The sequence below is a fragment of the Zootoca vivipara genome, chromosome 12, assembly GCF_963506605.1.
Source record: "Zootoca vivipara chromosome 12, rZooViv1.1, whole genome shotgun sequence".
Taxonomy (NCBI): Eukaryota; Metazoa; Chordata; class Lepidosauria; order Squamata; family Lacertidae; genus Zootoca; species Zootoca vivipara.
Genome location: NC_083287.1, coordinates 36665652 through 36678718, shown reverse-complemented (window position 1 = coordinate 36678718; position 13067 = coordinate 36665652). Strand labels below are relative to the sequence as shown.

General features: G+C 39.9%; 1 protein-coding gene across 14 annotated transcripts in view; it reads left to right on the top strand.

Moving 5' to 3' along the window:
• Window positions 1-13067, top strand: part of NEBL (nebulette) — a 144053-nt gene that overhangs the window by 87801 nt on the left and 43185 nt on the right. For 11 of the 14 annotated variants that reach the window (XM_060280808.1, XM_060280812.1, XM_060280809.1 and 8 more), the window contains 3 exons: window positions 197-301; window positions 1987-2097; window positions 7076-7186. The exons of the other annotated variants lie outside the window; for them this stretch is intronic. In XM_060280808.1, the coding sequence (XP_060136791.1) occupies window positions 197-301; window positions 1987-2097; window positions 7076-7186 (327 nt within the window). The remainder of the gene's footprint in view (window positions 1-196; window positions 302-1986; window positions 2098-7075; window positions 7187-13067) is intronic. 14 annotated transcript variants of the gene reach the window in all.

The window sequence follows — 13067 nt, the reverse complement described above, 5'->3', positions numbered from 1 at the left end:
GGATTGACCACAGCAAACCCAAGTGTGGGTTCGGTATCTGCTTGGTTGGAATCTGCACCCTGGCCCCCCAGTGAGACCTTGCTTGCTTGGATTGCACTACACCAAGGTTTACACTGGCCAACAGTTTATACATGCACACACTAATATATTATTTTCTGTTTCTCCTTTCCAATCATATTCTTTTCTCCATTTATAGGTCCATTATAAAGGAGAATATGAAAAATCTAAAGGCAAGTGCATATTTGTACCTGACACCCCTCAGCTAAAGCATATGAAAAACATCTCTGCCTTTATTTCTGAGGTAAGGCACATAATATTTGGGAAATTTACAAATTTGGTCCAGTCCTTGATGAACGTTTGGTCCCGCTGTTCTCGGGTTCTTCCCGTCATTTTGGCCAGTTCCACATATTCCATTAGCTTCAATTGCCGTTCTTCCTTTGTTGGTAATTCCTTTTGTTTCCACTTCTGTGCTAATAAAATTTTGCTGCCATTGTTGCATATAGGAAAAGCTTAATATCTTGTCTGTTAATTTCTGTACCTACAATTCCCAGTAGAAATGTTTCTGGTTTTTTTAACATATGTATATTTCAACATTTTCTTAATCTCATTATATATCATATCCCAGAAGCCTTTCACTTTCTTGCATTCCCACCACATATGATAAAAGGTACCTTCTTTTTCTAGAATTATTTTAGAATCCAAGTTTGGCTGAAAAATGGAATTGTTAGATTGTGTAAGAGAGTAATCTGTAAAATGGATACAAATAGCAATTTTAATTTATTTAATGCGTTACTGATGTACCAAGTATAAATCTGTTCGGTGCTAGTGCATAATATTTAGGTGCTTTGGTCTATTTATAGATACTCAATATGTGTGTCATTCTGTGTTTTTATGTGTGATTTCTTGGGGTCTTACTGATTCCACTTCAACATTATTTGTTTTGGAAAGACTTTATGCAATAAATATTTATAGACTATAGTGAATACAGTGCGGGTGGTGCTGTGCTTTAAACCACTGTGCTGCTTGGACTTACCGATCAAAAGGTCGGCGGTTCGAGACCCTGCGATGAGGTGAGCCCCCATTGTTCGGTCCCAGCTCCTGCCAACCTAGCAGTTCGAAAGCACATCAAAGTGCAAGTAGATAAATAGGTACCACTCCGGCGGGGAGGTAAACAGTGTTTCCGTGCGCTGCTCTGGCTTTGCCAGAAGTGGCTTAGTCATGCTGGCCACATGACCCGGAAGCTGTACGCTGGCTCCCTCGGCCAGTAAAGCGAGATGAGCGCCACAACCTCAGAGTCATTCACGACTGGACTTAACTGTCAGGGATCCCTTTACCTTTATAGTGAATACACACACACACGTATGACAAAATTCCACAATATTCAGGGTAGAGTGTGTGGTTTTGCATAAAGGTTTTACATCAAAATATGTTCCAGACTTTGTGCACATTTGAGAATTGTGAATGTTTGTGAAAGAAATGCCTTCCCCTACATCCCCCTACTTTCCCCTTTTTATTTATTTTAAAAATATGTTTATTTAATATAGCAAACACAAGGAAAACTAAACTCTGGTGGACAACATGGGGCTAACACATGTAGGATATATCACATAGAGTTCTTCAGTTGGATTGGTCTGTAGAGGATCAGTAAACAGAAATGAAGCAGGGTGGGTGAGTGGAGGCTATCATGAAAGTTGGAAAACAAAAGGGAGCCTCTCCAGCGGAGCAGATATGGTTAAAAAAATTATTACATTAACTCTTTCAACTGGGTCTGCCACAAATTCTGTGAAGATAACTGCTTACCACAAAAACTTTTCATGCTGCAATCAGAATCTCAAAGATACAGTATGTCTATAAAGATTTGTCGGCAGAGATGGGCAAAATCTATTTTTATATCCAGTTGTCGAAAGGCGTAATGTTGAACCTTTCATCCTAAATGTCTTTTTAATCTGTTTGAAATAATTGCTGCATTATTTCTCTTCCTTCTAGGCACAATACAAAGCAGGTGCAAAGAAAGACCTCTCCAACTCAATCTATCAGCAGATGCCGGCCACAATTGACAGCGTGTTCGCAAAAGAAGTTACGCAGCTTCAGAGCAAAGTAATTTTATTAAAAAATATGTATGCTGTATATTTAAGCAGCCTGATCCATTTCCTGCTGGTGCACATGCTTATGCACATGGAGGAAAGCACCCCCCCCTTTAGGGTACTTGTTGGGGCCTTCTGCTTCCACTTATGACATAGGACACAACATAGAACTTAGTGGCACCCATTGCAACCATACCACAGGGTGGAGTAAACATTTCCTAGCACCACTTTTTGGATTCTTCCACTCAGATAGGAACAAAACCATTGCAGCTTGATTCTTCCAGTTCCCAATCCAGACAGAAGACCCAGAAGGTCCACCATGATCAATGGTACTGGAAGCTGATAAGAGATCCAGGGGAATCAGCAAGCTTGCACATTCCTGACTATCTCCTGGTTTCAGTCAGCCAGGGTGAGCAAGGCAGTTTCTGCCTCAAACCTGCTTCATAAGCCAGATCAAAGTGGTTCTGGACAATTAATGTTTGAAGCCAGGCTGCCACTCCACACATTTGAGCACCTAACCCAGAAAAGGGAAATTATACAATTTGTTTAGGATTCAAATATGTGTTTTTCACATGAGCCATCTCACTTCTGTCTCATTTGAGGTGCCAAGAAGGAACAATCATACCCTTTTTTAAAATATAAACAAGACTTTTCATACTCATTCCTTATTATATGTATGTTATTCAGGAAGAGCGACCTTAAAAATCTCAACCTAGAATAAATTGTTTTAAGAAAGGCAGTTATGATTTTTGCAAGGGAGAAAAACATTCGCTGTTAGCGATACTGCTTGAAATCTGAAGACATTTGAAAAATAGACTTTGATTTGTACACCTTAAGTATTCACAAGCAGGCGGAAACAGGAAATTGCAATCACGGTTGTGAGAAACAGATGTATAACAAACAGCTTATAACAATCTAGATCAGCACAGTAACAGGTAAATCTGTAATCAATACAGTCTCTTAAAATTGCTGGTTGCAAAGAGTTAAGAGTTTAAGTGAGCTTTCTATTGTGATAGCAGTAAATTACAGAATGTTTTTAAATAACATACTTAGTTTGATTTATAAATGAGATTAACATAACTTATCTGGCTGTCAATGCATTTCTTTTCTGGCCCTGTTCCAAAACAGCATAGCACACAGTTTTATATAGTACATCCCCCCCCCCCCCCCGCTGCTTCGGTGATACAACAGAACAGATACAATAAAAAACTGACTCTAAGATTAAAATAAAGTTTGTTAGTGTAGCTCTGTCTTGATGTTCCCTGTATAAAACATATTCCTAAAAAATTAAATAATGAAACTGCGATTAAAACATTTATTCTGAAACACACATCTTTAAGAGGACATACATAATATATATTAGATGTAGCATGAAAATGTAAAACCTGCAGACACATTTATTTCCCATTTGTAACATAAATCATTGCATTCTGCTGCAAAAGCTAGGGAAAGTGGAATAATTTCCTCTTGTCGGGTTTCCCAAAAACTATGCCTGCAAGGAAAATGAAAGGGGAGATGGTGGTTTTACAGCAGAGCTGAGATTTGTCCCTTCCCAAACCACCCTCATCTAGACTCGCATCTTCCAAAAGTGCACTGTTCGTGCACAGACAAGTTTGACATATGCTGGAGGGAATAAAATGATAATATTTATATTCTGCTCCCTCTTGCTTTCCTTGCTCTTTTTCTCTATATTTATTGTGGCTCCAGTGTCCTCCATGACTTACAGTACTGTCACAGAAGATGGAAAGAACATTATATTGCTTAGTGCCAAATTTGATGTTTGTTTGTTTGTTTTTAAAAAACGTTGCTTGTGACCAAGAGCCAGGGGTAGGGGAAGCCATGACCTCCATACCCGCTGCCCAGGATTACGCCCCAAGGAGGTCACTTTGGTGCTGCTAACACAGCTGTTTGACTTGGAGATGCACTCCATTGCCTCTCAAGTCAGATGGATGCCAGCAACAACAACCAACAATATTACAGAGAAATACCTCTTTTAATCTCCCAAATTTGCCTCGTTATTTGGCCAGTGTGCATACCCATTAGCTATACCTTCAAGTTTGGCAACATCTACAAATTTTATGATCACCTCACCCCATTTCCTTTACCCAAGTCTTTTATTAAGAAGTTAACACAACACTGGGTCCAGGACAGAACCCTGCCGCAGCCTACTTGCCACATTTCTCCAGGAACAATTGAGAAATACACTTTCGGTATGGCCTGCCAACTAACTACAGATCTTCCCAAGAGTCTAGCTAACATTTTAGCAGCTTAGTCACTACTAAGTTGACCCTAATAGACTATGTGGGAAGAGAATAGCAGAGAGCCAAAAACAGATTGCTGAGAGAAAGCAGAAGACCTTCTCCCTATAAAAATAATTAGGAAGAGAAAAGGTAATCAGCTGTAGCAAAACAGCAGAGGGGTCAAGGAAGATGAGGATATGTACGAGATCATCAAATGTGGCACTGAAGAGATTAATCAGCAATTAGCCTAACTCGCATTACTGTTTATTCATTAGAAGAAGTAAACAAATTTCTGAGCACCAAAATAGCTGTGAGGATTCTAGCTGACTTGCGTATAAAAAAGAGATTTTGCAAACCAACATTTCTTCCTTCAAGAGAATTACTGGGCACCCATTTTCTATGGGTTTTTTTTGTTATGTCTGTATACTGTCAAAACAGTATCAGAATAAATATCATATTTTGGAGCATTGTGATATGGTAGTTAACAGATAGTTAGGTCCTTTGTTTTTCTGGAAAACAAGGAAACAGATTTCCAGGTTTCCTGCTCTCCTCAAAGTATTTTAAAAATATCACAATGAAAGACAAACTGCTTGAAATAAATGAATGAGGAAATGATGGGGGGAAAACCAGGACAAAGGTTTTGATTCACATACATTCCATCACTTTGACAGAAAATTCCAAGGCTTGTTCCTTATCGGGGAAACAAAATGACCCAAGGAAAATAGAAAATTAGAGCATGTCAACAGACTGTTCAATTTTCTTCTTTATAGCTAACATTTCTTCAAGCTCTTGGCAAATATGCTTGAAGTAATGTTGCTGAATATGATGAATTGTGAAAATCCTATGTTCTACATTCAAGATTGAAGAAAGAGTGGTGGCATAGCTGTATAATCCATTTTTGGAATAAACAGAACTTTCAACTTTCTTGAATATGTATTAAATATTATGGCATACCAACTAATTAAAAGCACATATTCACATCTATAAATGTTGGCTCAGTAAAACTGATTGGACACAGCCAGCTTTCAGTTTGGATTCAAAATGAGATTGGGGTGAATCTGAACCACTTTATGAAGTTCTTGAGCTATGTGCTAAATTAAAGTTCAGGAATAAGATCCCATTAAAGCTCATTCCTTCGCAATATCGTAAGTTCTGTTTGCAATTTCTCAATAGTATTGTTTATCTTTCTGCACCCATCCATGAAATTCTTTACAGTGGCCTTGGCCAAGTCTGAAATTAATTATGTGGACCCAGCAGTTTTGATATCAAAACTGTGGGGCTCTTACGGATGTGCATTATTTTGAAAATAAACAGCTAGAACCTTTGCTGTATGGAGATTTTAAAAAGTCAATATTTAAAACGATGGTCCTCAGAATCTCACATTTGTTTTGTTCGGGCATTATCTTTGTGTAGTGAAGTGAGAAATCAGACCCTCCTTTTACTGATCTGCTGTAAACTTGCTTGCTTTAATCTGCATTGATCTTTACCAGTTGCAAATCCTTTTTTGGCTAATATGTTTTCAAATCTTCTTGCAATCTTTGCTATTAGGTTACATACCACTTGAGTGCCTGTATTCCAAGAGCTCATTGTAAAATGCCTGTTGATTGAGGACCATATTGCCAAGAATAGAAACCTAGTTGGTTTGAATCCAAAGCTTCCCTTTTTCCAACAGGAGGAGGAAAACTTTGGATCTAACCTGGTGTAGTGTTTTTGTGCACACGCACACGCACACACACCCACACACCATTTCAGTTCACTGTATCTGATCTCTTATATGCAGCCAATTCTATGAAAGGTATATAGATAAATGTAATAGCCAAAGTAATAAAAACACAGTATTTCAGCCTTACGTTAGAAAACAACATGGACAACTCTGCCTGGGGCAAGAAACAATCTGCGTGCTTTGGTCCCTTTTCAAAGCCCACTGCAGTCTTTTGCATGCATTGGGTTCAGTGAAGATGACTGAAGAGATTTTGGAACGTATCTTCTTGGTTTGAAGTTTTTGTGGTTTCTGTCCTGCCTTAAGGATACAGATGCTTCCAATGGTGACTTCTAAGTAAAAGCAAAGGGCAATACCCAAACATAAAAACTAATCAGTGTCCTTCCCACAGGGTATCTGGCTTCAATGTATCCCAACAGTTTATTCTGGTATTTCAAAGGACAGTTAAATTGCTTTTTGTCTTGCCTTTCAGTTTTTCAATGAAAAATTTAATATTCTTATTTTGACTTCTTTTATTCAGTGAGTACTAGTCAGCTTGGGTGTGGACTTGGGTTTAAATGTCTACTTTTATCTGCAAGCATGCAGTCTTTGACTACAGTGGCACCTCGACTTACGAATTTCTCGACATCCGAACGAAAACCATGGTGGTTTTAGATAGGGGTTTTTCAACTTATGAATTTTTCTGTTTCCAATGGCGATTTTCGACTTACGAATTTTTCGACCTATGAAGGTGCCTTCGGAACGGATTAAATTTGTAAGTCGAGGCACCACTGTACATCACTCTGCTACACATTTTGATACCTAATTGTAAAATGTAGATTATAGTTTGCTTCTTCACAAATTGTCAAGGCAAATGAGATATTTTATATAGATTGATGAGAGAGAGAGAGTCTGGTTCTTTGCATCTTCATAGTTTAGTTCTATGAAAAGGCATGACAGGGGAAAATAAAAATGGTGTAAGAAAAGAAACCCTGATTAACCTTCCTTCATATCCTGCATGATACGTATCATATAAAATGTACCATTTACAGGTTCTCTACAAGCAAAAACATGATGCTGAAAAGGGTACGTCAAGTTATGCGCATATGAAGGAGCCTCCAGATGTTAAGCATGCCATGGAAGTCAGTAAACACCAAAGTAATGTGAGTATTTTCTGCTATTAATCTGCGATGCTCCTGTGTTTGCCTGAAATGAAATGTAGCTTTGATATTTGGGAGAAATCATGGTTTGAGAATTTAATCATACAACGATTTAAGGGAAATATTTGCTAGTTATAGGAAGTACTTTGTATGAAAACCGTGAGTGAGATCCAACCTAGTTCAAGAAGGCATTCATTTGTGCAGCAGAGCATCTCTTTCCCCCTCCGGTACAGATATTGGTGATACATAGGAAAAGGAATCATGGAATAAAGGATGAGAGATTTGCTCTTCCACCTGAGACTCCACACCACGCCCCATCATCACATTCAGGATTCAAAGGGATCAATTATGATCGCTGGCACTATGGGAGGCTGCATCTCCTGACTTAAGAGAGAAACAGGAGAGGGGCAGAGAGGCTAAGGAGGGAGGGAGGGAGGGAGGGAGGGAGACAAGGACATTGGAATAGACCAGTGGCCAGCAAACTTTTTCAGCAGGGGACCGGACCACTGTCCCTCAGACCTGGGGACAATAATGACTATATTTTTTGGGGAAAAAATATAATGAATTCCTGTGCCCCACAAATAACCCAGAGATGCATTTTAAATAAAAGGACACATTCTACTCATGTAAAAACACCAGGCAGGCCCCACAAATAACCCAGAGATGCATTTTAAATAAAAGGACACATTCTACTCATGTAAAAACACCAGGCAGGCCCCACAAATAACCCAGAGATGCATTTTAAATAAAAGGACACATTCTACTCATGTAAAAACACCAGGCAGGCCCCACAAATAACCCAGAGATGCATTTTAAATAAAAGCACACATTCTACTCGTGTAAAAACATGCTGATTCCTGGACCGTCCGCGGGCTGGATTTAGAAGGCGATTGGGCCGGATCCTGCCCTTAGTTGGGCTACCCATGGAGTAGACACAAGCAGGTTATTTGTGTGTTGTGGGTGGTTTTTGTGAATGTGTTTGTTCTTTTAGCAAGACGCAGGGAGTAAGAGGAATGGATAGACTGTGAGTGACATTCAGTTCACAGGGCTTCATGGCAACAAGGGAAAGACTGGAGAAAACTAAAACAATGTCTCAGGACAAACTGCAAGTGGCTGCACACAAAGGGTGGCACCGGGAAAGGAAAACAGAAAAAGAGAGCGTAAAAGTTATGAAGGAATTAGAAGTTGGAAAAAAAGGCCTGAGGAAAGAAGGGAGCTTGATATGAACATAACCCCTTTGATGAAGGCAGGAAAGCGAACTGGATTCTGGGAGCTGCCTACTTCCGTTAAGTTGTCTTTCATTCCTTTGACCACCGATGATCTTTGACCAGCAGCACAGAACTACCTTTCAGATAGGAATAAATGATTCTGCACCAACCTTATGAGGGAAAAAGCAAGACTGATGTAGAAAGGGGTCCCCAAATTGTGAAAGCAAAATTATCACCTTCTCAATACATGTTAGAACTCCATCCAACATTTAGACTGCGCCTATATACTACACCAGAAATGGCTTGTGAAATAGTGTGGCTTTGGTTGTTTGCCATGTAGCATTAAGAAAAAATGTGTGGTTCTTTAGATCATAGTGGGCTCTGTTACACAAAAGAAATCTCCAAATTTAAGAATGTTTACTCAACCCCAAGATTATTTTTGCAGCTGATAAATAGAGGCAATATAAAATCAGAACAAAATAAAAGGCAATCCTGATATCTGCTTTTGCACTTAACAAAACAGAAAGTACGCTGAATATTTTCAGCTATGCAACAAGCATCAGTATTAACAGATTATTTGCAAAAAGAATTGTATAGCTTCTCCAGTTCCATAGCTTTGTCATGCAATGGGAAACAAGTATACCAATTTATACCTATTGTTTTCCATTTACTTGGTTCCTTTACGTACTTGGTTAATTTTCTTACTCTTGAAGAGTTGACTTAATGTTTAAATTTGGGATTTCTAGTTTTGTAAAAATAAAGTTACAGTATTTGTGATTCACATGAGGCTGCATGTTCAGCTCTGAATATGAAAGTTTGTCATTGGAATGTAAAAAAAAAAAAGCATCCACCCTCCTGGAATTTAAGTGTAAATTATTATTTTTGCTTTAATGAGCTTTGTTTTAAATATTAAACCTATTGTAGACATAGGAGGACAAAACCTTTCTTATCTACCAGCAGTGTTATGTGTCAGTATAGGAGCAGAATGCCTATTTACCTACAGTGCTCTAATTAATTCCAACCTTTACACATAGAGTTTACAATTAATAGGATTAGGACAAGTTAAGATTATTTGCTCAGACATATACTTAAGTGTGTGAAATGGGAAATTTCCTTTTACAGATGAAGACTGTCATCTTCTAAAAATATCATTGCACTCCCAGTTTGAAATCGTCTAGTGCGTCATGACTTCATGCCACCTTGAACAGAATTCACACTGAGCTTCACAGTCGGCTGAAGTTGTATAATAGGAAAATAAATACTGTCAAATTTCCCAGGCTTATAACTTAGGGGATGGACATTTTAATGATCTTAGCATCTATAGCAAGCAAAACGATTCCCCAAATTATGGCAATTACATTTCTGACCCCCAATAAATATACCGGTAGTTACAAAATTATTTTAGTTGGTATGCTATGTTTACCTGAAAGCTTGTTCTGCAATATGTGATTAATTTTCTGGTTATAGAATATTAAGTCTGTCATTTTATACTCACGTAGGAGCAAATCCCATTGAGCTAAGTGAATCTCACTCCTAAATAGTTATGCATAGGATTGTGTTGCTAATGTTTTAGCAGGATCTAAAGATCTGATTAGCTAACCTCATATCCTCAAAAGGGCTTCCCTTATGTTTCATCAGTAGATGGCAAACCATCACTAAAGACTCAGCTATACAGCTGCAAATATAACGTTTTAAGTCCATTATACAAATGTGACACTAGATGGCGATGGTGAGCTAATGGCAAATTCAATATATTTTTTTAAAAAAACTTTTTTAAAAAAGCATTTTCACAGCATTTTTAAAATATGTGTCTAGTTTCCACCTGAAATTATTTTCAAAGTCATTCTGGCATTCAGATTATGGAAGTGAAGAACAATTGTCCCACTATTAGGGACTTTAGGCAATGTGAGAAGCACGGGGGTGGAACCTGTAGCCCTCCTGATGTTGTTGAACTTTGCCTTGCCATATGATCAGGAATGCATTCTAGCAACATCTGGATGGCCACACAATGCCTAGAACAGGGGTGGCCAATGTACCTTGCATTGTCACAGTTGAGCATCTCCAGATAGGTGAAATTGGACAAGGGAAGGGATGTGGAAGGAGTAGGAGTAGGAACGACCTAGTTTGGGTGCATGGTAGTATTGTTACTGATACTGCCTATGGAAACTGATGTGATGTTGGCTGCATTTTATTTAGATGTTTAGAAAGTTGATGTGAGTTTTAATCTGTTTTTACTCAATTGTTGTTTTAACTTTTCAGATGCCTTACTAATTTTTCTTAGTGATTTCATCTTCTTTGTAAACAGCTTTGAGGTTTTTTTTGTTTTTTGTTTTACAATCAAGCGCTGCTTGATTTATTTATTTTTTGAAATAAATAAATGAAATAAATTTACTAGAGCAGAATGGCAACAATATATTCATCACCAGTTTATAGACTACGGTAAATAGGAGACAGGCTTACTCAGTAATAAGATCAGGGCTGTGCATATTAATAATAATAATAATAATAATAATAATAATAATAATAATATTATTATTATTATTATTATCCCGCCCATCTGGCTGGGTTTCCCCAGCCACTCTGGGCAGCTTCCAATAAAATATTAAAATACAATGGTCTGTTAAACATTAAAAGCTTCCCTAAACATACTGGTGAAATATTACAGGAACCTTAACTAGAAATGGAAAACCTTAGTCTTACCCTTCCATGTATTTATTTACTATTTGCAGCTATTAATTGCTTATTCACTAGGTCCCCGAGTCCATCACAGCTATATGTGACTATGAAGAATCTCCTGCTGTTTCAGTGCCATTTCCCCTTCTAATTTTTTTTAGAAGTGATTGCAGCCAATCAGGGACCATGTAGTTAAGTGTGATGCCACTGGACCATGTAGCCCAGTGCTCCCCAACCTTTTTATCGCCGCGGACCAGTCAACGTTTGATAATTTTACTGTGGCCTGCTGAGGGGGGGCATTGATTGTTTCGTGGCCCGCCGAGGGGGGGGACGTTGATTATTTATATTTTATTTATATTGTTTTGATTTAATAATTTTAATTTAATTGAATTTAATGTTCCTTGGGCGGCCCGGTACCAATTGATCCACGGACCGTTACCGGTCCGTGGCCCGGGGGTTGAGGACCACTGATGTAGCCAGTGCCACTGAAGGCAAATGAAGCTGCATTGCCCTCATACAGGAGGGGTGTTAACAGGAAGGACTGCTTCTGCTCTGTGCTCCCTGTCTTGTAGGACCTTACTGTGAGACAAGTGATGGCAGGAAATGGAAATTTCAGGGATCGTTGGCCATGGCCTAGTTGCCTTAGCAAGAGGCTGTCACGGTCCGGTCAGCGGGCGTCAGGACCAGAGGCAAGATGGTGGTGAAGAAGCAGGAACAGGTGCAGGGCTGAGGGTCCAGCAGCATGCAGTTGCAGGGTCAAGGAGCAAGGCAGAGACGAAGGTCCACGGGGCAAGAAGCAAGGCGAAGGCTCAAGGAACAAGAAGCAAGGCGAAGGCTCAAGGAACAAGAAGCAAGGCGAAGGTCCACGGGTCGAGGAGCAAGGCGAAGGCAAAGCAAAGGTCCAAGGAGCAAGGATCAAGGCGCTGGCAAGGCAAGGGTCCACGGAGCAAGGATCAAGACGTCGGCAAGGCAAGGGTCCACGGAGCAAGGATCAAGGCATCGGCAAGGCAAGGGTCCACGGAGCAAGGATCAAGGCATCGGCAAGGCAAGGGTCCACGGAGCAAGGATCAAGGCATCGGCAAGGCAAGGGTCCACGGAGCAAGGATCAAGACGTCCGCAAGGCAAGGGTCCACGGAGCAAGTATCAAGGCATCGGCAAGGCAAGGGTCCAAGGAGCAAGGATCAAGAGGCCAGATGCAACCAGGCAAGGATAGTGTTGCTGTGGCCAAGAGCTGAAGGGAAATGCTGGGCTTTTATCCCTCCCAGCTCCTGCCACCAGGTGCAGTGAGATAACAAGTGGCCTCACCTGAGAGACTACTCCTTGCCTCTCCAGCACAAGCTGAGGTCTTCACCTGTGTGGCCACTCCTTGCTTCTCCAGCACAAGCTGAGGCAGGCCCCAGTCCTGCAAAGCACTACAGGCCCCAGAGCCTGACTCCTGCCCATACTCCTGACAGAGGCACATGTTTAGTTTCCTGACACCTGCCTCCACACCAGGTGCACAGGCACCTTGTGCAAAATCGTGAGAAGGAATAGCAAGTTTCACAGTAAGCTGCAGCGTTTGTGAACAGCATATTTGTCTTGGCAGGGGCCTAGTCGTGATAATTCACAGACTGGGAAATGCGTAGCCTTCTGCAGCCTATGTTCTGCTGCTACATAACATTAGTAATATCAATGGGGTATGGCAACATACAAACTATATACAGTATTGCAGACATTTGCAAAATGTTTGATGTCTCTGTCTCACTCCAACATAAATATATCTTTGACTGGGTGCCAGAAGAGTAATAATTTATGAGAGGAAAAGTATTGCGCTAGACCTTACATCAAACTTGATTGGTGAAATAACTGTCTGATTTCTCTACTGTCTCCTCACTGTGAAATTAACCACACTTCCTTATTTCATTTACTATGTGACTGTCACTTGGGAACAATAAGGTACAAAATTGCTGCAGCATTCGCCACAAGATTCTGTGCATTTTTCGCTGTGTCTGAGCTGACAGTTC